This window comes from Lagenorhynchus albirostris, chromosome 6 (assembly GCF_949774975.1).
Source record: "Lagenorhynchus albirostris chromosome 6, mLagAlb1.1, whole genome shotgun sequence".
Classification (NCBI taxonomy): domain Eukaryota; kingdom Metazoa; phylum Chordata; class Mammalia; order Artiodactyla; family Delphinidae; genus Lagenorhynchus; species Lagenorhynchus albirostris.
The window spans coordinates 53,171,313-53,195,966 of NC_083100.1; the positions used below are offsets into that span (position 1 = coordinate 53,171,313).

Sequence of the window (24,654 nt, forward strand, 5' to 3'; positions counted from 1 at the left end):
TAGTTTTCTCCCTTTTCTTTTCATCTTTTTTACATTCTTAATTTTATCACTGTTTACTTCCTTGAGGACCCAAAAGACAAACCTAGTCTCTCCCAGTTCCACCCAGCCCCGCTAGGTTCAACTCCAACTTTCTATTTCTGTTGACAATTGTAGAGGTGGTATTGTGCTTTTTTCAGGTGTGGATACAAATGCTTACCAGATTCATCTCCTATTATTACAACTAAAATCTATCCACTTAAATATTTTAAGACACCAAAATGCACCTTAAGCTATGGCCAAATATCTTACATATGAAAAAGGATAGATAATACTATCATATGGTAGGAATTATCACAAATGCACCAAGCATATCAAAACTAATTCAGTCTTAAAACTATTCTGTGGGGTGGGTACTATTATCAGTCCTATCTAACGAATCAGGAAATGGGCACACAGTGTGAAGTAACCTGCCTAAGGTCAATCGTCCATGAATATATCAATAGATTCATGATTTAAACATAAGTTGTGCTCCAGTGTCTTTATCCGTAATCACTTTACTCTTCTGACTCTAGGAAGGGTTTAGCAGTACCCTAACATTGTAATAAATCAGTGTTTGAAGCAACCAGGACTGGTTTATACACTTGTTTTGAGGAACATAAAGATACAGTTGTTTTAGGAAAAGAGTTTTCAAAACAGTAACAAGCAGTTAACTTTTAGGTTTTGTTACTGTTGAAAAGTAATGTTTAAGAAAATACTTCGACGGATTACCTCTGATTTGCGTACAGACTGCTGTTTCCAAGTCGGTCAGGCAATCTCCTTCTCCTCAGCATATCTCGCCAGCTGGTACCTTAACCTAAAATAGAGGCACCATCTTCTCTACAGAATTAGTTTCTCCTCATTACTTCACTCTGTGGTCCAATATTCTCCCATTCACTTGGGCTGGAAATCTTGGAATTTAGTAGGCACTTAACATGTGGTAACATTTTTGCTTTTTTTGGTTCCTGGTTTAACTATTGTAAAAAGTCTGAAGAAGGTGTCTGCTCTCCTTAAGATTTTCACGGAAAAGTGACTACACTAAGGTCTACTTTCTTGCCAACTGCTGAGAAATAATTATAGATTAAAGTAAATTTTAAAAACTCTTAAACACAACCGGGTTTCTCGCGGGCCTCCAGCACGCTCTCTCGGGCGCTTATCCGGAAGAACCACAATTCCCGTCGTGCTTTGCTGCCTTCTCAGCCTACAATTGAGCACGTAATTTCCGTCCTCATTGGCGGTGGGTTCTGGATTTTGTAGTTTGTGTCAACTTCTCTTTTTTCGGCGTCTTGGGAAGGGAAAAATGTGGCCGGATCGACGGCTCTGTATCTGGTATTACAAGATGGTACTTTAAATAAATTAATAGGATAAGGTATCAAAGTCAGTTTAGCGTCAGGTTTTTATGTATTTCACGTTCCGCCTTCTTCTTACCGCCGGGCCGGGAAGGGGAAGTGACGTGCGTCCGGTGTAATGGCGGCGCGGTGGAGCGCCAGGTAATTACCGAACTCCGTAGACTAGCTACAGGCAGCGAACTGAAGTGGGGGTGGTGGGTTGCCAGACCGGGTGGGAAGTGAAGGGGAACCAGGAGTGGGTGCGGACTCGCTGGTACGGCCGTGGGCGACTCTGGGGTACGCTTGGGTCTCCCGCCGCGCGCTGGCCCATGAGGTTGGGCTGTGAGTGTCGGTCGGGCCGAGGAGTCCCAGCGGGTCGGGTGGGGAGGGGGCAGCGGTGAACTCCCGCCCCGCCTGTGCGGACAGAGTAGCTTCCTCGAGAGGTTCCTGGGCCTGTCTCTCCGCAGTGGCTTTATTGTGGAATCCAGCACCAGTGCTGGTACTCTCGCCTTTCGTGTGCGTGTGTTTTGGGCGCGGATCACTTAGAGCCTCCCGAGTCGTTTGGGCTTCCCAAGGCCCTTTTCTTAGTGCCCCGGCCTCGGGCCACGGTTGTGGGATCCATGAATGGTAGTTAATTTAAAAACAGTGGAAGTTTCACTCTCATTTCTCTTTGCGGCGTAATGTGACTGATTCTTTAAAATTTCATTAGTCGTTTCTTTTTCATTCATTTGCCGTGTAATTTTTGACGCTTACTAGTATTTATTACTGGAGACTGTTCGTTCCGCATTACATGTGTTCTTCCTCTGTCATCCTTTATCCTTCCATAACCTGAACTACCACCAATAAGGTGATAACTCCCAAACTTGGGTCTCCAGTCTCCACATCTCTATCGAGCTCCAATCCTATAGTACGTACATTTGCACGTAACGGTAATATAATATCATAGTTAATTTTACTGACTCCAACTGCAATCATCAGTTTACCGATTTTCGCTTAATTCTTAAAACAATTCTTTGAGATAAATGGAGAACGAAAAAAATGGGGAAAGCCTATTCCAGATGCAAGAATTAAGTGATTGAAAGTGTGGTAAGAGTTTGCTTTTTTAGGTTTCCACAGACTAGGAATAACAGATAGAGAAACAAGCAAACTTGGGCTTCAGAAAACCAGTTAACTGGCCTCCTCCTTATCTGTATTTAAACTTGTTTTAGGATTGTCAGTTCACCTCAGTTAACATCCAACTGTGGAAAAGTGGATTTAGAATTGGCATTAAAAGTGTGATCTTGATTACAAGAAGCGTCTAGTATCTGTAGGAGGAGGAGGAGGCCTACTTGAATTGGTACTGGATGAAAGACTAGTAAACCAAAGATTCCAGTCTTGTTTCAGAACTTATTAGGTCTGTCACTTGGGGCAGATTACCTAACATCTCTAGTGTCAGCTTTTTCGTCTAAAAATTACAGGTTGTTTTGAAGTTGAAGAAAAATAATGCATGTAAGGCACTGAGACTTCAGAGGCCAAGAACCTTTAATATCCTGCCTGACCGAGTGGTTCTGAAAATGTGGTGTCCTGAATCAGGAGAATTAGTAGCGTCAGTATCTCCATGGAACTTGTTAGAAATGTAAATTACTGAGCTTCACCCCAATCCTGTTGAATCAGAAGCTGGGGAATGAGGGACCCTTCACTCTCTTTTTTGCCAGAGCATTTCCAAGATTCTCATGCCAGTTAGTTTGAGAGCCACTGTTCTAGCCCATCTCCTAGGTATCGGCTGTGGTTCACCCCTACTCCCAGAATCAGGTTTGCTGCCTTCTTTGCTCCAAAGTGTTTGATCTGTGGCCAGCCAGTATTTCCCTTATTATGCCGCCACATCCTTCCTCATGTTGCATAGCTTAGTTCCAATCACTTCTGGAGTTCTGACACTTCCTAGATTGCTCAACTGTCTTTCCTATACCAGTCTTCTTAGCTCTGTCCTTTTTCCCAGCTGCTGCATTGTTAGAGGTTAAGTCTCCTCCCTGATGATTGTGCATTGCCAAGAGTTCTGTAGTGGCTCCTTGTATCTGAGACCACCTAAGAGTGTACAGAGTGATACATTGTGTATTTATAATGCCCATGCCTTAACTTGAACATTATTTTCTGTTTATGGTTCACTTGTATTAGGACTGAATCTTGTACTACCTGGTATATCCTTAACTTGATATAAGTCATGACTGGCCTAGAGCTAGTTCAAGAAAGAAGTGGCTATTGGTAATATAGCTGATCCCACTAATGACTTGGAGGGCTTCCTTGCTGCAGTTCTCTACTTCTCTGTTTAAATCTGAGAATCCTAGCGTGGGAGGATAATGGAACAAAAAGGCCTCTGACGTATTAGCGTTAGCAAACTTCCAGATGTAATAAACCTGTAGCCTGAATATTTTATCTCAGTATATACATTTCCCAAGTGGACATTGGAAGAGACATTTCAAGGCCTACAACAGAGTACAAACTTTCAAAGCATTTTCTTCAGAAATAATATATCTGGAGAGGAAGCAATGATTAAAGTAAGCCTTTGCTATTTGTAGCTAAGTTAATAAATCTTTCCCAGTGAACAGATACCAAAAAGATGGTGTGGGCTGCCTTGGCCTGGGGACATAAGGGCTCCTGGAATTATCGAATAGTTTGGCTAATTGGAGGGAGAGACCCAGTGGAGGTTCATGTTTAACTTGACTTTGATCCTAACTCATAAATGGATCAGACTAGAATTCAGTACTTCCATCTCAAAAGCTACTCTCTGAGTCCTTTCCTGAATTAGTTTACCAGGACAGCTTTCTTCTAAACCTGGGGACAGGAGCCTCTGGAGTAGAATGTAGTGCTGTGTGTCTAGGGGATAGTTCATAAACTTCTCTGTGGAGGACACGGCATCCAAGTTTTCTTTAAAACTTAGAATGTGATTTACTAAATGGCGCTTTCATTAAATCTTCAGCAAGCCCACTTATAAAGCTGTGCAGTGAGAGTTGGTGAACATATCCGGCCCATATACTTAGTTAGGCAAGCTGATGAACAGATTTGGGGTGAGGGGAGACAAAGTGGTATGAATGTTTGAAAGCATGCAGCATCCTCAGTAATTAGACTTGTTTTGGTAAGTTGAAGTAACTGCACCTCCAGGATCAGATTTCCTCTTGCAGTGCCTTCAAAGGAACTGGGTTTTTTTGTTTTGTTTTTTTTTTTTGTTCTTGTTTCTTTTTTTCATGGCAATAGGGAGGTATATTCAAGCTGCTCTCCAGGTTAATGTGGGATGAAGACAGATAAGGAATGGCACCTGATAGGACTGTCATGATGCAGTTGATGACATATAGCTTGGCTGTTCCTAGAAATAGGAGTTGATATGTGGGACAAGGCTGCTGTGGTATTCCTTGGTAAAGAAGTTGTCAAAATATCATTATAGGGAGTTAAGAAATAGGAGCAATAATCAAAAGTCCACACACCTCTTTTTATATTTGATATTAGAATTGGAACCTATTAAGTAGCAGGCACTGTCCTAAGTTCTGGATATATAACAGTGACCAAGAACTTCAAGGATCCAGTGTTCTTCTACAAGGTCTTTCATCTCTCTGAGTCCTTACTGATGCTGTCTCATTGCTGGAATGACCTTTTCTCCCTTTCCTACTTGTCCTTCAAAATTCAGCTTCTAAACCCATTTCTTTCTATATGCCCCAGACCCACCTAGTTGCACTTCCTTTTTTCCAGTAGTATTGAGTTTATAACCTTGCTATAGCACTTCTCTGCTCTGCCTGATGATAGGAACTCTCATCTCTCAGACCTCAATGCCTCCTGTGCAGCTTAACATATATCTCCCCTCACTATACAACAGACAATGCCTTTAACCCTCTATTCTTAATTTGTTTCCGAAGAATAGGGGGTAAGGTAAAAAAGTAGAAAAAGACCATCTGGCTTTTTCTCTTAACCTTATACTTCCTCATTTTCTCAGCAAGTGCTTTTCTGAACCACTTTTTTTTTTTTAGGAGTTTGTAAGCTTTTTGTCTTTTTTAACTTTTATTGGAGTATAGTTGATTTACAGTGTTGTGTTAGTTTCTGCTGTACAGCAAAGTGAATCAGTTATACATATATCCACTCTTTTTAGATTCTGTTCCCATATAGGTCATTACAGAGTGAACCACTTTTAATATAATTATCAATTATGGCACCAGCCTCATTATTATTATTTTTTTAGTTCTGTTTTCTCATCTGTACAAAATTTTTCAGTTTTTATGACCTCACAAAGGAGACTCCCCTGCACAAATACAAACTTTAAGACAAAATGAAAAAGGAGCTATTCAGTGGGTGATTAGAAGCACTAGAGCTACTTCTTTGCCATAAGATATATATTAAGTAAAGTGGTGAGGGTTGTGATATAGGTTTGAAATGTAAGGTTTTGTCTCTTTGTTATCTTGAAAATGGGTATAAATTGAGCTTAATCACAGACCAGTAAAACCCATAATGGTAATATTTGTCCAGTGAATGAGGTGCTGGGGTTAATGAGGAAAGTTAAAATTCTTTTGCCAGCCAGTTGAGCTGTGAACCAAGTGAAGTGTGGGGAAACTGAGGCGAGACGAGGTGGGCTTGTGGGAGGTGGGGTCAAGTACAAGTGATTGAGGGTACAGTAGCAGTAACGATGTCCCTTAGGATTTATTTTATTCAGCAATTAGAGGGACTGCTACCCCAAGAACTCTTTTCTGTCAAAGAGTAATATAAGGATATAGATTGTTGATACACTGAGACAGAATTTTCATTTTTGAAATTTAGAAGGAAATTTAGAAAGTGTGGAATGATTGAATATATCATAGTGAGATTTTATTTTTTAACATCTTTTTTTTTTTTTTTTGTGGTACGCAGGCCTCTCAGTGTTGTGGCCTCTCCCGTTGTGGAGCACAGGCTCCGGACGCGCAGGCCCAGCGGCCATGGCTCACAGGCCTAGCCGCTCCGCGGCATGTGGGATCTTCCCGGAGCGGGGCATGAACCCGTGTCCCCTGCATTGGCAGGCGGACTCTCAACCACTGCACCACTGAAGCCCTTTTTTTAACATCTTGATTAGAGTATAATTGCTTTAAAGTGTTGTGTTAGTTTCTGCTGTATAACAAAGTGAATCAGCTATATGCATACGTATATTGCCATATCCCCTCCCTCTTGCGTCTCCTTCCCACCCTCCCTATGCCACCCCGCTAGGTGGTCAAAAAGCACCAAACTGATCTCCCTGTGCTATGCAGCTGCTTCTCACTAGCTATCTATTTGACCTTTGGTAGTGTATATATGTCAGTGCTACTCTCTAACTTCATCCCAGCTTACCCTTCCCCCTCCCCGTGTCCTCAAGTCCATTCTCTACGTCTGTGTCTTTATTCCTGTCCTGCCCCAGGTTCATCAGACGCTTTTTTTTTTTTTTAGATTCCATATATATGTGTTACCCTACAGTATTTGTTTTTCTCTTTCTGACTTACTTCACTCTGTATGACAGACTCTGGGTCCATCCACCTCACTACAAATAACTCAATTTCGTTTCTTTTGATGGCTGAGTAATATTCCATTGTCTATATGTGCCACATCTTCTTTATCCATTCATCTGTCGATGGACACTTAGGTTGCTTCCGTGTCCTGGCTGTTGTAAAGAGAGCTGCAGTGAACATTGTGATACATGACTCTTTTTGCATTATGGTTTTCTTAGGGTATATGCCCAGTAGTGGGATTGCTGGGTCATATGGTAGTTCTATTTTTAGTTTTTTAAGGACCCTCCATACTGTTCTCCATAATGGCTGTATCAATTTACATTCCCACCAACAGGGCAAGAGGGTTCCCTTTTCTCCACACCCTCTCCAGCGTTTATTGTTTGTAGATTTTTTTTGATGATGGCCATTCTGACCAGTGTGAGGTGATACCTCATTGTAGTTTTGATTTGTATTTCTCTAGTGATTGGTGATGTTGAGCATCTTTTCATGTGTTTGTTGGCAATCTGTATAACTTTTTTGGAGAAATATCTATTTAGGTCTTCTGCCCATTTTTGGATTGGGTTGTTTGTTTTTCTGATATTGAGCTGTATGAGCTGCTTGTATATTTTGGAGACTAATCCCTTGTCCATTGCTTCGTTTGCAAATATTTTCTCCCAATCTGAGGGTTGTCATTTCGACTTGTTTATGGTTTCCTTTGCTGTGCAAAAACTTTTAAGTTTCATTAGGCCCCATTTGTTTATTTTTGTTTTTACTTTCATTTCTCTAGGAGGTGGGTCAAAAAGGATCTTGCTGTGATTTATGTCATAGAGTGTTCTGCCTATGTTTTCTTCTAAGAGTTTTATAGTGTCTGGCCTTACATTTAGGTCTTTAATCCATTTTGAGTTTATTTTTGTGTATTATGTTAGAGAGTGTTGTAATTTCATTCTTTTACATGTAACTGTCCAGTTTTCCCAGCACCACTTATTGAAGAGGCTGTCTTTTCTCCATTGTATACTTTTGCCTCCTTTATCAAAGATAAGGTGACCATATGTGCGTGGGTTTATCTCTGGGCTTTCTATCCTGTTCCATTGATCTATATTTCTGTTTTTGTGCCAGTACCATACTGTCCTGATTACTGTAGCTTTGTAGTATAGGCTGACGCCTGGGAGCCTGATTCCTACAGTTCTGGTTTTCTTTCTCAAGATTGCTTTGACTATTTGGGATTTTTTTGTGTTTCCATACAAATTGTGCAATTTTTTTGTTCTAGTTCTGTGAAAAATGCCATTGGTAGTTTGATAGGGATTGCACTGAATCTGTAGATTGCTTTGGGTAGTATAGTCATTTTCACAAAGTTGATTCTTCCAGTCCAAGAACATAGTATATCTCTCCATCTGTTTGTATCATCTTTAATTTCTTTCATCAGTGTCTTATGAGTTTCTGCATACAGGTCTTTTGTTCCCTTAGGTAGGTTTATTCCTAGGTATTTTATTCTTTTTGTTGCAGTGGTCAGTGGGAGTGTTTCCTTAATTTCTCTGTCAGATTTTTCATCATTAGAGTATAGGAATGCAAGAGATTTCTGTGCATTAATTTTGTATCCTGCTACTTTACCAAATTCATTGATTAGCTCTAGTAGTTTTCTGGTAGCATCTTTAGGATTCTTTATGTATGGTATCATGTCATCTGCAAACAGTGACAGTTTTACTTCTTGTTTTCCAATTTGGATTCCTTTTATTTCTTTTTCTTCTCTGATTGCCATGGCTAAAACTTACAAAACTATGTTGAATAATAGTGGTGAGAGTGGGCAACCTTGTTCATGATCTGAGGGGAAATGGTTTCAGTTTTTCACCATTGAGAATGATGTTGGCTGTGGGTTTTTCATATTATGTTGAGGTAGGTTCCCTCTATGCCAACTTTCTGAGAGAGTTTTTATCATAAATGGGTGTTGAAGTTTGTCAAAAGCTTTTTCTGCATCTGTTGAGATTATCATATGGTTTTTCTCCTTCAGTTTGTTAATATGGTGTATCACATTGATTGATTTGCGTATATTGAAGAATCCTTGCATTCCTGGGATAAACCCCACTTCGTCATGGTGTATGATACTTTTAATGTGCTGTTGGATTCTGTTTACTAGTATTTTGTTGAGGATTTTTGCATCTATGTTTATCAGAGATATTGGCCTATAGTTTTCTTTTTTTGTGACATCTTTGTTTCGTTTCGGTATCGAGGTGATGGTGGCCTCGTAGAATGAGTTAGGGAGTATTCCTCCTTCTGCTATATTTTGCAAGAGTTTGAGAAGGATAGGTGTTAGCTCTTCTCTAAATGTTTGATAGTATTTGTCTGTGAAGCCATCTGGTCCTGGGCTTTTGTTTGCTGGAAGAATTTTAATCACAGTTTCAATTTCAGTGCTTGTGATTGGTCTATTTATATTTTCTGTTTCTTCCTGGTTCAGTCTGGGAAGATTGTGCTTTTCTAAGAATTTGTCCATTTCCTCCAGGTTGTCCATTTTGTTGGCATATAGTTGCTTGTAGTAATCTCTCATGATCCTTTGTATTTCTGCAGTGTCAGTTGTTACTTCACCTTTTTCATTTCTAATTCTGTTGATTTGAGTCTTCTCCCTTTTTTTCTTGATGAGTCTGACTAATGATTTATCAATTTTGTTTATCTTCTCAAAATACCAGCTTTTAGTTTTATTGATCTTGCTATTGTTTCTTTCATATCTTTTTCTATTTCTGATCTGATCTTTATGATTTCTTTCCTTCTGCTAACTTTGGGGGTTTTTTGTTCTTCTTTCTCTAATTGCTTTAGGTGTAAGGTTAGGTTGTTTATTTGAGATGTTTCTTGTTTCTTGATGTAGGATTGTATTGCTATAAACTTACCTCTTAGAACTGCTTTTGCTACATCCCATAGGTTTTATGTTATCATATTTTCATTGTCATTTGTTTGTAGGTATTTTTTGATTTCCTCTTTGATTTCTTCAGTGAGCTCTTGGTTATTTAGTAGTGTATTGTTTAGCCCTCATGTGTTTGTATTTTTTACAGTTTTTATCATAGTGAGATGTACTTTTAATTTAAGGCCTGATTTCTCTGTGGGTAGCTTTGCAGATATTTAAATGATCTTTTTACCCTGCATGGGTAGAATGCAGTGGAACCCTACAGGTTAGTAGTATGCATATATTTTTTAGAGGCAAGTTGGGCAAGTTCTTATAGCCAAGAGATGAAGACCTTGTGAGAAATCTTGTTAGGTCAAAACCGACTTGCCTTCTTCTAAAATGAAATGAGGATTATCTTATTATGGGATCTTCCCTAAATGGAGCATTCCCCCTACTTTCTCTTGTATACAGTGGCAGAGAGAATGGGGAGATTTGATTTTATCTCCTATTAACTGAGAAAGCAAAATCAGTGGGATTTGATGACTGACTGGGAGTGAGGAAAAGGAAACTGTGACTTGGCTAGCTTTACAGGTAATATCTTAGAGGAAGTGCTGGTTTGAGGAGAGGAGGAAATGAGTTCCAGTTTGGACTCCCCTAGTTCAGAGGGCCTTTGGGACATCCACATGGAGGTTTCTATAGGCATTTGGCGCTAAAGATTTGGAACACTGTAGAAAAGATTGAGCTGGAATAAAGTCATTCTTATGAATATGAGTTGAAGATGTGAGGGTGGAGATGGTCTTCCAGAAAGACTATGGAGAAAGAAAAGATAAGCACTATTCATTTGTTCATTTAACAAATATTGAGACTTCTATTTTGGGATTACAGCAATGAACAAAACAGATAAAAATCCATGAGCAAAGATTAAACTCTATGGGATAGTAAAATGTTAGAGGGGTGGACAGAAGAAGAGACATACAAGAGCAACACCAGATGAACTTGGCACCCCCGTAAGTTGAGAAGTGAGAACTTCAAGAAGGGGGTTAGCAGTACCAAGTGCTAGAAACAACATCATAAAATAAGGAAGTGGCCCCTGGATTTAGCAACAAGGAGGTCATTATGTAACCTTGACAAGTACTATGTAATAGTGGGAGTGGAAAACCAGATTGTGGTGCGTAAGAGGGCTTAATGGGAGATTAAGAATTAGAGGCAGCCAGTGTGGACTCATCTACCAAAAAAACCTGGTTGTGTAGAGAAAGAGACTGGAAGTAGAAAGGGGGTAGGATCCAGGGCATTTGCCCCATAAATGACATAATTTATATTTAAATGAATCAGTAAAGAAGTTCAACATATAGAATTTTTCTTTAAAACCAATTCATGTGGAAATCAATACTATAAATCAAGAAATAGCTGATAGAAATTTGGAAACACAAAAATTGACAACTTCCCTGCTGTCATAGAGCCTGCATTCTGGTGAAAAGCAGCACATAACAGGATGGATCTTCCTATGTACCAACAAAAGAATGCTACTTAAAAAGTGTTTAAGTAGTATATCCAAATGATCATATCACTTTAATGTCTTTGGTAACTTAAACACAGACTAATTTGGACTGGTTTCATCGTGTAGGAAATGAATGGGGGGGTAATACCTCCTCCCAGTTTATAATGAGTAATTTTCAATATGAATATTGGTATTACTGATTCCTTAAAATGATAAGAACTTTTAGATTTTTGTCATTTTTTTAACTCATCTGAGTCTCACTGTCTTAAGATGTCCCCAAGTTGGTCCTGTCTCCCCTACATAGGGTCAGAGACCAGTCAAGGGTTTTTATATTGTTTATTCCTCATCACTTAAAAACCCAAACAATATCCAATACTATCTGCACAGTTTTTAACCCTGTACTTCAACATGGTAACCTTCAGTTATTCAAATGGTTATGCATCAGAGTGCATACCTGATGTACAATGGTGTACCAGGAAGCAAACAGGGAGGACAGGTCTGCAGTTCTTTATTTGTAATTCTGATTTGATGTTCAGAATTTTGTTCAGATTATAGAGAAGAAATACAGTGCAGATATATTTATTAAGTAGTTCCCCTTTGGGGATCCAGGGCAACATCCTGTAATCAAATACATGTAATATTTCCACAGTGCATCAAGTGAAGAATCACATTACGTCTCAAGTTAGTGCATGTCAAATTTTGCTGCCAAATGAGTTTGGCACAAGCTAAAGAAAAATCTGAATTTCAAGGCTTTTCAGATTTCAGAATTGCAGATAAGGGATTGTCACCCTGGTGACTTTTCCTAAAAAGTTTTGGCCCTTTTATTTTCTTGAAATTGTGAACCTGTGCTGAATTCAAATTACAGTATCATTTTTTTCTTATGTGGCATATCATGGGGCAAATTTCTCACTAATATGTATATATCCAAAAATACAGCAAGAAAAACTAAGGAATCACTTTTCTTAAACAATGGAGTTTTCCTTCAGTACAAATAGGGAAAAGCCATATCAATTTTGTCATTAATGCTTAAGAACTGTGGCCAGGGAACTCCCTGGTGGTCCAGTGGTTAGGACTCTGCACTTTCACTGTGGAGGGCGTGGGTTCAATCCCTGGTCGGGAAACTAATACCCCACAAGCCATGCTGTGCGGCCAAAAAAAAACAAAGAACTGTGACCCATCTGTTACTCCTATCTGTTCCCTGAACAGGAAAATCACTATTTGGAAGGGTCAGGAGCTTGGGTCCTATTAGTAGATTTTCCCGAGGATACCATCGCCTTTTTTTATTAAGAACAGATTTAAACTAGCTTTTATTTTGAATACTATTTAATATTCTATTTTCTCCACTGGGCAACTAACGTTTGTTTTTAACTCTGTTATAATGTTTGGAGTTTGCCACACCTGCTGTTACTATTTAGAATGCAGAAGAGCAAACTAAAGGAAATCCACTTCTTTGACTTTTTTTTTTAATTTAATTTATTTTTGGCTGCAGTAGGTCTTCCTTACTGCGCGCAGGCTTTCTCTAGTTGTGGCGAGTGGGGGCTACTCTTTGTTGTGGTGCATGGGCTTCTCATTGCAGTGGCTTCTCTTGTTGTGGGACACGGGCTCTAGGTGCACAGGCTTCAGTAGTTGTGGCTCCTGGGCTCTAGAGCGCAGGCTCAGTAGTTGTGGCACACGGGCTTAGTTGCTACGAGGCATGTGGGATCTTCCTGGACCAGGGCTCAAACCCGTGTCCCCTGCACTGGCAGGCAGATTCTTAACCACTGCACCACCAGGGAAGTCCTTCTTTGACTTCTTTTAACAATTTTAGGACAGTATGCTTCCACAAGTTCCTCCAACATAGGTTGAGGACACCTAAGGGACAATGATAGATGTGTTATACCGAAATGATTGAGAAAGCATTGCGTTTCAGCCATTACTTGAATATTTTCTCATTTTCTGAATATTTGAGATAACTGTGGAATTTATAATTTCAGAGTTTCCAATTAACAGTCTAAAGCATTTCTTACAAATCTTACTGAATATTTTGCTCTCTGATGCTTGCTGAAGCTACATCTTATTATAAAATATCCTTCTTGCTCAGGAGAGCAGGTGTGGTTTTGCTGAGTTGCTTACTTGTGACAAGGAGAGAGAAATTTAATAATTCATCATAAAATCCACACAGTGATGCTAAGAAGAGCAGTGAGAGCTATAAACTCTAGATAAATTGCTCTCATTGCAGGAATTTCCAATTAGTCTAAGTATCAAGCATGCACATGTTGAACTCTCATTATTTCCCTACAGGCATATTCTATATAAATGTAGATGATGATAGTACTTCATGCATTTTTTGTTAGAACTGGGTAGCAGTCTGCAGTATTGTCAATTTCACACTTACCTTTTGGGAGGTAGAAATGTAACAGGTTGTACTTGATTGCCAGAAAAATGTTTGATGATGATGGTTAAACGGAAGAAAGGTGAAAGATGACACTGATCAGAAAAGTCATTAAATTTAAATGGATGAGATAATTTGAAATAAAAAGCATTAAAAATTGCCCTGTGTCTGTGTGTAGGTAGGTTGAGAAGAGAAACCAGGTTTAAGACCCAAGAGGGATAGTCAAGGAAAATACTAGGTCTTGCACAATAGAGTCAAGTGATTTATTTTTTCATATTGTACCTACCTGGTCACAGTGAATTCTAGGTATGCAAATTAAACAAGGGAATCCTTAAAATTATTCATGTTTAAAAAGCAGTAGTGCCTCATTATATTAACATCAAAAGCTTTACTATCTGGAACTTTAGAAGAATGGATCAGTTTAGAAAAGAAAAATTTTCTGGATAATAGAGATCATATCTGTTTACATTTTATAATTTACCAATTTGGCATCAATTTATTAATGTTGGCATTTTCATTGGGATACAATATCAGATGGTTTTAGCATCAGATAAACTTTTTTGAATTTTAATGCTGTTTACTAGCTGTGATTTACTGTACACATTGCTTCAACTCTGTACCTCAATTCTCTCACTGAAAAATAAGACTTAAAAAATCACGAAAGCAGGGTAATCATGAAGGTTGAATTAAGAATATATAAATGAAGTGCCTGGCATAGTGTCTTTGTGGCTATAATAATGTATTATTATTTGTTATTCTTGTTATTGTTATCTTACTCTAAATTACATGTTTCTGACTTCTAACACAGGAAATGTAATTAGTTCATCTCTGGATATCTCAGAAACATCATTGTAATGTGCTATAGAATCTGTTAGTGTGGATGGCAAATTAGTTTGTTGGGGGCTATTGTATACATTGGCATTTCTTCCATTGGCTGGTTTTGAATGGTGTTGGGCCGCCTGCGTACACCATTGCACTATTCCTATCAGCTTTGGGACACTGATCATCGTATTATTTTAAATATTTATTTATTTATTTATTTGGCTGCACCGGGTCTTAGTTGCAGCACGCGGGATCTTCATTGCGACATGCGAGATCTTTTTTCAGTTGCGGCATGCGGGCTCTTAGTTGTGGCATGTGGGCTCTTAGTTGTGGCATGTGGGATGTAGTTCCCCAACCAGGGATTGAACCCAGGCCCTCTGCATTGGGAACACGGAGTGTTAACCGCTGGACCACCAGGGCAGTCCCATCATCGTATTATTTTAAAATGACTTGTCTCATTGGAGAACTGTAATATAGTTGAGGAAAATGCTATTTTAAAGTTTGTATATTATTGGCACTAAAGCTTAAACTATCTCCTTTATTATCAATTTGGGCACACTATATAGGTAACAGCTGATTTTGAAATGAGTCTTATTTCGGGTACATGCTAAAATAAGTTCTCTTGGGTAGAAAATATGTATCTCAGGATTTAAGTAATTCTGAGAGTCCAGATCCCACCCTTTTCTCATTCTTCTACCCAGAAAACCATGATGTGAATATAAAAATTGTCAGCAAGTTCACAGTCTTAGTGGACTAGAAAGTGTTTTCTTCCATTATTCTGTCTCCCATGAAGAGAAAAGACCTTCAGTCCATCTCCTTTTTTAGAAGAAAGGCTCCATAGAGGAGTTAGTGCTGAATTCAAGTTAGCATGAGTCCTGCTATATAAAGAAATCCCATTTTAGAGTAGGGCAAATTGTTCAACTTCGGATCTAAGCAAGGTCTACATATTACATATGTTAAGTCTGTTAGGCCTCTTTTATTCTTTAACAGCTGTGCCATTCGTTTCCTTTTTTGTCCCCCATGCTATTGAATTGTTGGAGAAAGTGCTTCAGTTGTCTTGTATGTTAAAGCCCATCAATGAAAAATCCCCAGTAACGTACCTAGTAGTCATCAGATGGTCTTGGCAGGAATTTGTAGACTAGAGAAAATTTGTGAACTAAAGAGTTGCTGGAACAGTAAGTGGTCGTATCTTTAGAACGCGCGAGTCCATGCGGACACCATTTTGTGTGGGTTAGATGGGTCTGGACTAACCAGAAATAAGAATTTGACCCTAAATAATCCATGTTGTATATCATGACTTAGATTGGTTTAATTTTTCTCTTTTGCAAATGAGTGGAAATCCATTTTACAAATTGTGGTTTCTGTTGTCAATTGTCAGTTGTCAATTCTTGGCTGTCATCAAGGCAGTTTTTTTGTTTTGTTTTTTTCATTTTATTAATACCCCTTCTGGTTACTCAATCTAAGCTGAAGGATAGACTGTTATCTTCTGGAGATGTAATCAATCCCTATCTGCACTGTTATTCAGTGGGTCATGATTGTATATCAAGTTTGTGATGGTAGTAGTATCTCTAGTGCCAGGTTTTTCTTGTTGTTTATGTAAAATGATCATTTAGCATCATAGTAGCTGCAGAGCAGCATTTAAGACTCTGGAGATCACACATTGATGATTGCAACATAGACAAACTCTAAGATAAGCATTATTATATTATCCCTTATTTTCCATAATCTGAATCTGCCATGGAAAATAACCAAACAACTCTTCCCGTTAATTTGGATATGAGTTTTTTTTTTTAACTTTGCCAGTATCTGAAGAATTAATTAGTATCCTATCTGGAGATTGTCAAAAAACAAGGATCTTGGGAGTACCATGACTGAAAGGCCCCAGTGTCTGCTAATCATTTAGAATTGTGTTGTTCAGTATGGTAACCAGTAGCCACATGTGGCTATTCATGTTTAAATATAAACTTAATTAAAATTAAATAAAATTAATTTTCTCAGTCCCACTAGGTACATTTGAAGTGCTCAGTAGCCACACGTGACTATTGTATTGGTATGGTGGCTACTGACAGGGCAGAATATGAACCTTTCCATCAGTGCAGAAAGTTCTGTTATACAGTGCTGATTTAGAAGTGTTAGCCAGCAGAGAGGGAAAAAAATAACCAAGAGGATCCAGGACAAAAATATGCAAAGAAGTGCATGACAGTCACTGCTGTCTAGCATCAGGGGAAGGAGGCCCTTGTTCTGTCTTCAGTGTTTTCTCCTTCAGGATCAGAAAAGTCCTGGAAATCAGTCACAGGTGATGATGGCAGCAGTATCCATCAGCATATTCCCTGAAAAAAGTAAAGAGTACTAGGTAGAGGCTTTTACTTGGATTCTTTTGAGGTTCCTTCTGGACGATTCAATTCCTGAGGCTCATTCATAGAGGAGTGAATGTAAGGAATGAGCAAAAACTATTAATTTATATAAAAACATTATTAGAGGAGAGTGGAATCCTTTATTGAGGTATAATACAGTATCATCCTGGGAGTAAGAACAAATTATGGATAGTAAGGACATTGAGAGTTCTCTAGACTTTTAATTTTTATATAAAGTATGTTCCAGATCTCACCAATTAATAAGCATATTTAAGCCTACAGGCAAAATAAAATTTATAGAATTTATTTCAGTCTATGTATATGAATTTTTTTTAACTTGAGAAGTTCATTGAAACATTTATTGTTATCAGATACATATCTTGTATATATAGGAAGACTGAACTCAATGCAGGTTTTTTTCCTCTTCTTTTCCTCTCTCAATTTTTCATGTTTTGTTTTCATTTTAAGGATAATAAAAGTGTTTTATGAACATATTTCATCTGGATGACTGCATTTCAGTGCTTAAATTTGTGTTTGTGATCATGTTATAGTAGATAGTGTTACTTTAATTATCATGGCTGATTTTTTTTTTTTTTTTAGGGCTGCATTAGGTCTTCGTTGCTGCGCGCCGGCTTTCTCTAGTTGTGGCGAAGCTTTCTCTAGTTGTGGCGAGTGGGGGCTACTCTTTGTTGTGGTGCACAGGCTTCTCATTGCGGTGGCTTCTCTTGTTGCGGAGCACGGGCTCTAGGCATGCAGGCTCAGTAGTTGCAGCACGTGGGCTCAGTAGTTGTGGCACACGGGCTTAGTTGCTCTGAGGCATATGGGATCTTCCCAGAACAGGGATCTAACGCATGTCCCCTGCGTTGGCAGGCAGACTCTTAACCACTGCGCCACCAGGGAAGTCCCATGACTGATATCTTAAGCTCCAGAAAACCTGCGCTGTGGTCATCAGTGCATTATGAGTGAGAATTTTCTCCCTATAAATTGTGCCCAGAATTTCTCAGATTTAAAAAGCACTGATACTGATTTTTTTTTTACATGCATGTATGTGCTTCTTACCAGTGAGTTAAGGATTAATATTTGGAATTTATGTTTCCCTTTCCAAATGATTTATGACTAAGTTCGTCATTATAAAGTAGGTAAGCTGTGGAGTCTCTGTATTTTACCTTAAGTGGCTCATGGTTTAAGACAAATTGAGAACCAGTTTCTCATGCAGAATTGGAAAGCTGAGCAGTCTTGAGGAAGAGTTGAATGTTGGAATTACCTTGGGGATGCTTTCATAAAACCAGCGTGCCTAGGTATTCCCCCCACCCCCACATACGTATCTTCTGCTGTGGTAAGTCAGGTGGGCCCCAGTAGATGTACACGTAATTTTCTGATCATGCAAGTTTTCTTACTTCAAATTATTTTTAACATAGTGACTTAGGGATCTGGTTTTACAATATTAAGTAATGATCTGAAACTGGTGTGTGTGAAAAAAGCCCAACCAGCCACTTTGCTTTATTAGTAGCTTAGTGCTTTGCTTATCATTATAGATATACTTTTTATAAGCAGAACATAAGCTCCATGTGGGCAGGGGATTTTGTTATGGTTGTTCATTGCTGTCTACCCAGTTCCTAGAAAAATGCCTGACAAAATAATACAAGTGTAATAAATATTTGTTGTTGTTGAGCAAGTATATGTATAAATAATACTAGGTGATAAGGATATGCTAGACTATAACAATTGTGCTAGTAGAAGTAAAAAACAAAAATACCATTGCCTTTGAGCAAAAGTTAGTTGAGTAAAATTTTGTTTTATAGCTCTATACATTTATAGCCATAAAAACAGGATCTTTGAAAAGAATCATGTGATTTGTGTATGGCACATACACATTGTGTAAGTCATCTTGAGGCAACTGGGACATAAAATCCATCCAAGACAAGGTGCCTTCAGGGTTGTATCACCTGAGGTGAGGGAGGAGTAGCTTCTGTTTTTTAATTAAAAATGTTTGTGCATTAATATTTGATATAATTAATAGAGTTAGATTTAGGTTTGCCATCTTATTTTATTTCATTTTGTCCCCTTTGTTTTTTGTTCTTCTGTTCCTTCTCTCCTGCCTTTATAAGTTAAATATTTTTTTTAATTCCATTTTAATTTGTCTGTAGAGTTTTTAGCTATATTTATTTATGTTATTTTTTTGGTCATTGCTCTAGAGAACACACTATATAGCCTTAACTTTTCACAGGCCTCTTAGAGTTCATATTGTTCTGCTTCAGAAAAAAATGCAGAAACCTTGCCTCATGTAGGTCCATTTTAGTCCATATATATCCCATCTGCATACACTATGCCCTCTCAAGACATTGTACTTTTTGCTTTAAAACAAACCTATGTATTTTAGATAAAGGAAAAAGTTGTCATTTATATTTCTCGAGAAAGTTACCATTTCCAGTGTTATTCATTCCTTTTTGAAAATCCAGACTTCCATCTCCTATCATTTCCAATAAGCCTGAGGAGCTTCCTTTAGCATTTCTTATAGTGCAGGTCTGCTGGTGATACATTCTCTTGGTTTCTCTTCATTGTTTTTGTTTGCTTTGTTCAATCAGTAAATGTTTTTATTTCATCTTCATTCTTAAGATTATTTTTGCTGGAATTCTAGGTTAATTCAGTTTCTTACTCTTTCAGCACTTTAAAAATTATTCTGCTGTCTTCTGGTCGCCTTAGTTCCTGATAAGAAGTCATCAGTAATTTGAATTATTTCCTTTTACATAATGTGTTGTTTTTTTCCTCTTGCTGCTTTCAGGATTTTCTCTTTATCTTTGATTTTCAGCAACATTGTTTCTCACATATATCAAACAGGCCAAAAATAAATAAATAACAACTTCATAGATGGGAAAAAAGGAAAAAAAAGAAACCTTTTATCTTTGGCCTTTTTAACCGTCTCATACAAACCAACTTCTTACAGTACAGCTAAGTACATACACAAAAAGGTTACTGGAATGCTCGGACTAAGATTTTTTGTTGTGGTGGTTTTTGTTTTTTTTACAAGGTTTTTTTTCTCCTTTGAGATTATAATGAACATGATCACACCACAAGTAAAGTCAGAAGTAGGACAGAGAATGCTCTGAAGGCTGGTTTGGTCATCTGAGATCATTAAAAATGGCTGACCCCCTAACAATATGTACAAAAATATAAAATGTAAATAAAAAATACAAATTTTCCTTTTTAAGTACTTTAAGAAAAAAGTCAGGGCCTTGGAAGTTTTGGTTCTTTTTTCTCCCCTGTTGCAAATTTGCATTGTGGTTAATTACTGACTACTATATATGACTATGTGTATAAGTGTGGTTTTCTTTATGTGTATCCTGCCGGGGATTCTCCAGGCTTTGTGAATCTGTAAATTTGTGCCTTTCACCAAATTTGGAGAAATTTTGGCTGTAATTTCCTGAAATATTTTTTCTATCCCATTCTTTGTCTCTTTCCTTCTTGGACTTTAATTAAACATGCACTAGGCCTTTTGATAATTGTCCCACATGTCCCTGATACTGTTCATTAAATTTCTTTATCTGTTCTTTAGATTGGATAATTTCTAATGATCTTACATCAAGCTTACTGGCTTTCCTTTGTCTCCATTTTGAATTTTTTGCTTCATATATTTTTTAGTTCTAGGATTTCAGTTTGGTTCATTTTTTGTTTTGGGTTTTTGGGGTTTTTTTTTTCTTCCTGAAATTTTCTATATTTTTATTCCTTGCAAGCATGTTTTCCTTTGCACTTTTGAGTATGCTTTAAAAACCTCGTATACTAGTTTCAGCATTTGGGTTGGTGTCTCAGTGTTGGTTTCCTTTGATTGTCTTTTTTCTTAAGATTGGGCCACAGTTTTCTGATAAGTTGAGTTATTTTTTAATTGTATCCTGGACATTTTACTATTATGTTAAGGCTTTCGATTCTGGTGCATTCCTCTGAGGAATAGTGACCCTTCAGGCAATTAATTTGATTAGGCTTAAATTGCAAATTCTGTCTCTTACGCAGTTGTTCGCATCTCAGTTCAGTTCTGTGATCCTGAGTAGGACACTATTTAGTACATGTATTGGTTCAGCGGTGGTCAGAGATTTGGGAGAGTATATCTAGCCCGTGGGGCTTCCTTTCTTTGGCTCTCTCCACTTTGGGAGCCGCTGAGCAATGATGTGCTTTAGATTGCAGTTATATTTTATAGATTGACAAATTAATCTGGTGTATATTATTTTTACTAACCTAGATAGCATGCTAACCATTGTAATGGAAATTTTTCTTGACTTAGTGATTTGTGTACATCCCCATCTGCATTAAATGATAGCAACTCTGTATCACTTTATAGTATCTAGATTATTTGTGTTTGTGGTCCAGTGAAAAGAATACTTAATTGGGTGTCCTTAAGCTAGGTTTCTAGTCCACCACTAGCTTGTTTTATAGCTTAGGACATTATTATAGCTTAGGACATTGAAATGATTTATCTGACCGTCAGTGTTCTTATCCTTAAAAAGAAGGAATTGGACCAGATAATCTGTAACATCCTTTCTCACATTCAAATTAGAAATTTTCTTAATTGTATTCGGTTATTTTGGTACTGAGCACAGTTTTTTCTCTATATTCTCACTTCTTTTAATTTTTAAATTTTTTTATGTTTCATTTTACTTTTCTGATTTAGTTACCTTATACCATACCATAAACTATAAACTATTTAGATATGCAATTCCAGTAAAATACTTGAATGGCAGTTGTGTGCGAACATAACTATCAGTTCAGCATTTTTCAAAATTACTAAATTTTACTTAATAGATGGCTACTGAAAGACATTTTATTTAGCATCTAACATTGATGACTAGGTTTACTGTGACCAAATATTAGTTCTCATATGTGCACGTATCTGAGGCCCTGTGCCTTTAATAGATCATTATTAAGACTTGATTATTCTGGTTTAGCACCTTATATTTCCATGTGGTGTATATTTCTGAATGATCATTACTACAAGAACACTGGCTATTTCATTCTTAGTTTAAATCGAAACATTGGATGTTTTGTATTAGAATACTTTACGGTGTTTAATAAGCCTTTGTTGTTATTGCTCTTTTGTTCTGAGTCTTTTCTACTAATACATGTTTTTTATACATTGTTATATGGAACTATTTAAAGAGTTTTTGAATTTACATTTAATTATTGATTATATCTTTGCCTATTAAGAAAAATAAGGTAGTCAAATGTCCATTGTGTGGAAATAGTATGTTGTTATTTTACACACATTTTATAAGTGTTAACAAAGGTTCCTTTGGCATATTTTATAGGTGTCATTTGCAGACAGTAAAACTAAACTGTCAAGGAATTCATACCGTTCGGTACTTGTTATTTGGACCAGCTTAAGGAGTCTTTGACAGATCAACTGGCAACAGAAAATGAAAAGTAGCGTGGCACAAATAAAGGTAAGTGTTTGAAACTTATAATAAAGAACATAAACTTGTAGTCAATTATCTACCCTTAAACCAAAATGCATTTATATAATTAGGACATTAGAACCAGACAGTAGAATTGCATCATACGCACATTTAACTTAACACAATTTCAAATGTAGATACTTGGCCAGATGTGCAGGTGGGCAGTTGAGAGAACATACAGGGTGTGTGTGTGTGTTAATCAAGAAAGTGCATGTGAGTGAACACATGCAAAAGAAAAATAAACAGCGAGAAATTCCACCATTCTTCTCAAAGGCTCAGATCCTCTCTTGATATTCCGAGACCTCATCTCTAAGGTTCAGGAGGCTTTAGCTGAGGATCCCTTATTTTTCTATTGAGCCTTCCTGTAGCTTCCTTTGCCAGCTGGAAGCAAGCTCCCTAACTCTTCCAGCCCCTCCTCCCTCTGGCTCTTGAAGACTTGTTCCCTGAGCCTAATGGATGCTCAGAGCCGCTGAACATAGGCTGTCTGCTCCACTCACCTGCGTGAGCATGAAATGGAAGATGAGTATCTTCTTCCTTAGTTGGTCACAGTTCCTACATGTCTGTCTACAAGTGAACCTCTTGTTGCATATTGCATATGCATAAATGAGCTCCTTATTCTGTGTTGTACTTTAGACATTATACATTCATTTATTCAGCAGATATTCACTGAATTCTTACTATGTCCCAGTACTTTGGGTAAAATGGTGAATAAAACAAGAATCCTTGGTCTTGCGGAGTTTGCATTCTAGTGGGGGAGAAAGAAAAATCATAAACTTAATACGTAAGTGAATTATATAGTATATTAGGGTGTTAAATGCTAGACTTGCGCTATGGAGAAAAGAAGTAGGGTAAGGTTGATGAGTAGCATTGGAATGATGTAATTTTTCATAGGGAGGGCCCAGTGAAAATGGGCCTTTTTGAGCACACACTTGAAGGAGATGAGGGAGTGAGCCACATAGATGTCTGGGAGAAGAGTGTGCCAAGCAGAGGGAACAACAGAGGCAAAGGTGAAGAGTCTAGTGTGGCTGGAGCAGGTTCTGAGAAAAGTAGAATAGTAGAGGAGGTCAGAGCAGTCACAGGAACCAGTAACTCCATCTGCTTCAGAACTGTTCCTCTGCCTGTGAGCGGACTTGGCAGGAGAGCAAGCTACTCTACTTCCTTTTCTTTTCAGCTGCACAGATCTGCTAGCCAATCTGTGTAGTCCACAGATCTGTTGATACAAGCAGGCACATCACTTCCTGGGTCTTGGAGTCAGTAAAGGGAAAGGTGGATTTTTATTTGATTGTAAAGACCGGCACTTGTCCCTTGCCCTCCTCCACCACCTCTGCACCCCTAAACCTACTTTAAAGAGTGTGAGTAGATGGGAGCTCCTTAACAGCAGGCACCAGGTACCAGGCCTGGGATGTGGTAAATGCTTAATAAACTGAATTGATATGCTTACAGGCCAAGGCAGACTCTGCTGCCATCTCTTTGAACTTCTTTTGAGTGTGAGAAGACACTCTCCAGCCTCCCTCCTAGGTAGACATGCAGGCTGTGCTTGCATCGCTCCTTTGGCAGGGCGTTCACTGTCCCTGAAGCTGGCCCCATCTGTCAGTAGATACTTTCATATAGTGTTCTGAAATTTGCCTCTTTGGGACTTGTACTGATTGGTCCAATGACAGTTAATTAAACAATTAATTGTGGGCCGAGTAGGTGGCAGACTCTGTGTTAGGAGCTGGGGACATAAGGAGAAAGGAGACCTTGTGGGGAACTGGCTCTTGACTGAGCCGTGTTAGGTAAGAGCACAGAGATTTAGACTCTGTACCATTTACACAAAAGGAGAAGTGTTTGGTCTTTCTCAGAATTCTTGTCCTGCTTCTCTTAGACTGTGCTTCTCCACGTTTCCCTCTTGTGGTCCTCTGGGGCATTCCCCCAGCTTAGGAAGGGATGTCCTCAATCAGCAAGCCCTTCACACTTAGTGGCTCAGCCCTCCAGCCAGTTCTCAGTTTAGTTTGTCTCCTTCTCTCCATCTTGTTGGCTATAAGCAGGTCCACTAGCTGGTTTGGGCCCAGTCTTACCTCAGGTGAAGCTCAGATCCTCTCTTGATATTCTGAGACCTCATCTCTAAGGTTCAGGAGGCTTTAGCTGAGGATCCCTTATTTTTCTATTGAGTCTTCCCGTAACTTCCTTTGCCAGCTGGAAGCAAGCTCCCTAACTCTTCCAGCCCCTCCTCCCTCTGGCTCTTGAAGACTTGTTCCCTGAGCCTAATGGATGCTCAGAGCCTCTGAACACAGGCTGTCTGCTCCACTCACCTCCCCATATTGCTCTCTACATCGTCAGAGACTACAGGTGACTGCACTGTGTACCATATTTGCTTCGCTGAATGAACAATTTAGAGAATTTTTAAAGGTAATTTAAACAATATGTTACTTTCAACTACTGCTCTTAGAATCTAAACTCTATGATAAGGGAAATAGGGAAATTAGGTTATTATTATTTGGATCACACTTCGAAATTGTTTTGCACTTAG

At 38.4% G+C, this 24,654-nt stretch overlaps 1 protein-coding gene across 2 annotated transcripts in view; it reads left to right on the top strand.

The window, feature by feature from the left end:
- Positions 1-1,385: 1,385 nt before the first annotated feature.
- The window catches only part of CWC22 (CWC22 spliceosome associated protein homolog), a 62,877-nt gene continuing 39,608 nt past the window's right edge, over positions 1,386-24,654 (top strand). Inside the window, exons 1-2 of one of the 2 annotated variants that reach the window (XM_060152530.1) lie at positions 1,386-1,505; positions 21,999-22,133. In XM_060152530.1, coding sequence (XP_060008513.1) covers positions 22,107-22,133 — 27 coding nt within the window. In that variant the 5' untranslated portion in view covers positions 1,386-1,505; positions 21,999-22,106. Of the gene's footprint in view, positions 1,506-17,900; positions 18,041-21,998; positions 22,134-24,654 lie in introns of those variants that run through there. The other variant, XM_060152529.1, reaches the window with a different exon arrangement.